Source organism: Dryas octopetala, chromosome 8 (genome assembly GCF_963921425.1).
Source record: "Dryas octopetala chromosome 8, drDryOcto1.1, whole genome shotgun sequence".
Lineage (NCBI taxonomy): Eukaryota > Viridiplantae > Streptophyta > Magnoliopsida > Rosales > Rosaceae > Dryas > Dryas octopetala.
In genome coordinates, this window is record NC_141373.1 from 3,471,930 (window position 1) to 3,474,333 (window position 2,404).

The window sequence follows — 2,404 nt, forward strand, 5'->3', positions numbered from 1 at the left end:
TTAACTCCTAAAGAACCGTTTTTAAAGACCGATTTAGTTCACTGTTTTGGAGCTTGAGTACGAATACGAGATCCCATTCTAATGTTTGGTATGTGCATTGGTAGAAATCTGTTATCATGACCGCATGAATTTCAGATACCAATGTAGGGGACATCTCATACCCTATCCTTCAGCCCCCTTGGATATACAATTTCCCTTTCATGATAAAGCATTTATTGCGTTTTTTTATAACCAAACTACCCTTATTAGATCTTTTTTATTTTTGTCGGGCTCATCAAGGCTATATATTGGTTACAATTTCTTTTATTTCCAAACACTATTTAAATTATAAAAAAAATAAATTTAATCATTCTAACATTTCTTATTTAAAAAAAAAATCTTATGACATTTTTTTTTTCAAATAAAATTCTTATTTGTTCTAATAAAGTCTTTTGATTATTGCTTTGTCAAATAAATATTTTTTTATTTTTTTATTTTTTGAGAGTATAAAATACAAGTTAAATTTATTAAGTTTTAACTCTGAATTAAAATCTAATATAAAAGCAACAAATCAAAACTTGACAAAAAAATTAAAAATATACTGTCAAACAATAAAAAATAACCACTTATCACTCGACGCTTGATATGTGTGAAAAAAATAAAAGATAATAAATTAATATTATATAATATAAAATAATTACAATATTCTTCAATTTTAATTAGAATTTTAAAATAACTACAATATTCTTCAATTTTAGTTAGAATTTTAAAAATCATAAGACTTTATCCAATAAATTATAAAAGTAAAGCATTTAAATGCAAGTCTCCCTAAATTATTCATTCCCATTTCCATTCCATTCCCCTGAATGAGGAAGGGTATAAACGATTCATCCACCGAACTACAGGCCCTAAAATTAAAAAAAGAAATTTAAGCTCCTAAAGAAGACCATCACATTAAATAAAAGAAAACTTCATTGGGTAGAAAGCAAGACAAACCCTTTGAACTGATTGTTCATCTCTCCAAAGCCCAAACCAAAAAGGCAAAACCCACATTAATTAATTTCTCATCTTCATACAAATATACATCTGCTCCCAATTTTTCTACCCTAATCTCCACAGCCCATATTCCTATTTTTTACCGCCGGCGGCGGCCTTGACGCCTCCTCCCTGCGCCGCCTTCTTCGCCAACTTCTCTTGCAGCGCTTTCGCGTCCCTGAAAGAAAAAACAATCCAAATTCAGAACCAGAATCAGACCACCTTGAAATTGGGCTTCAAAGGAATGAAATTGAGAAAGAGAGAGAAAATTGAGACCTTTCTCGGCGTTGTTCGGGAGTTAATCCATCGGTTTTGGACTGCTTGGACTTGCTGCCGGATCGGGCCTGAGCCCTGTCACGGTCTCGCTCTCTCTGGTTTCCGCGTTCGCTTCAGTTAAGCCAAACAAACAAACAAACAAACACAAGCATCACAAACAAAACCACTCTCTCTCTCTCCCTCTCAAACCGTAAATTTTCCAGATAAACTCGTTTGGTTGCCGAGAAAACGCTTAACATAAAATCTATTAACGACTATAATTCAAAAAATTTCAAAGATCATGAACAAAGAAAATCTAATCTTCCATTTATTTTCCTCGCGTTTCTTGGCAATCAAACGAGTAAAAAAAGAAAACAATTAAGATTTGGAAGAAATAGAGGGAAGAAGAAACAGATCCAAGGATATGGGTCATTATTGAATTGTGTGTGAAGCTGAAACAGCCAAACAAAGATCACAAATACAATAAGCCCCTGAAATGTCACAAAAATCAAGCAGCAATCAATTAACGATTTTACTGCATAAATATCAAAGATTTTCAAACAATAAAACAAACACTGAAGAAAAAAAAAAAAAGAGCGGGAAAGAAAATTACCTGATCGACGTTGTGAGCTCAAAGAGAAACAGAGCGAGCGAGAGAGAAACAGAGGCTTTGTTGTTGGCATTGACGGAGAACTGGAGAAGAAGCTGACGACTAAAAAAGGGTGAGTTGTTGCGCACCAATCAATCTATGGAAGTCTCGAGAAGCCGCGGAGATTCCCTATTTTCCATTAATAAAACAAGAGCATAATTGATGATTGCGTGCTTACTGGCATTTTGTCATTTTTGGGCTGGGGAAGACATAGTCTTCCGGCCAGGCCCAGCTTAATTGGGCCTACGGTAACAATCACTTGTAAGGGGTGGGCAAAACCCAATGCAAACCGATCAACCCAACCAAATTGGGTTAGATTGGTCTAATTTCTAACACCCAAAAAATGGACGTGGGTTTATAACCCGACCACCAATGGGTTAGTTAACGGGTTGAGCTCTCAAATAATCGATCAAAATTGACTTGCCCGACCTAAAAAGTATATATATTTAAATATACATTTGGCAATACATTATTGGTTAGTTTTAG

The 2,404-nt window shown here is 34.4% G+C and overlaps 1 protein-coding gene across 2 annotated transcripts; it reads right to left on the bottom strand.

Moving 5' to 3' along the window:
- Positions 1 to 832: 832 nt before the first annotated feature.
- LOC147276080 (uncharacterized) lies at positions 833 to 2,033 on the bottom strand. 2 transcript variants are annotated; one of them, XM_086255038.1, is made up of 4 exons: positions 1,883 to 2,033; positions 1,696 to 1,760; positions 1,291 to 1,396; positions 833 to 1,192 (listed from the first exon to the last, which is right to left on the bottom strand). In XM_086255038.1, exons 2-4 carry the CDS (start codon positions 1,700 to 1,702, stop codon positions 1,108 to 1,110), a joined length of 198 nt encoding a protein of 65 aa, XP_086111164.1. In that variant the 5' UTR covers positions 1,703 to 1,760; positions 1,883 to 2,033; the 3' UTR covers positions 833 to 1,107. The 2 variants fall into 2 exon arrangements, 1 of the variants encoding a protein (XP_086111164.1); XR_015123972.1 differs by lacking the exon at positions 1,696 to 1,760 and having other exon boundaries at positions 1,168 to 1,192; positions 1,291 to 1,401.
- Positions 2,034 to 2,404: the final 371 nt, after the last annotated feature.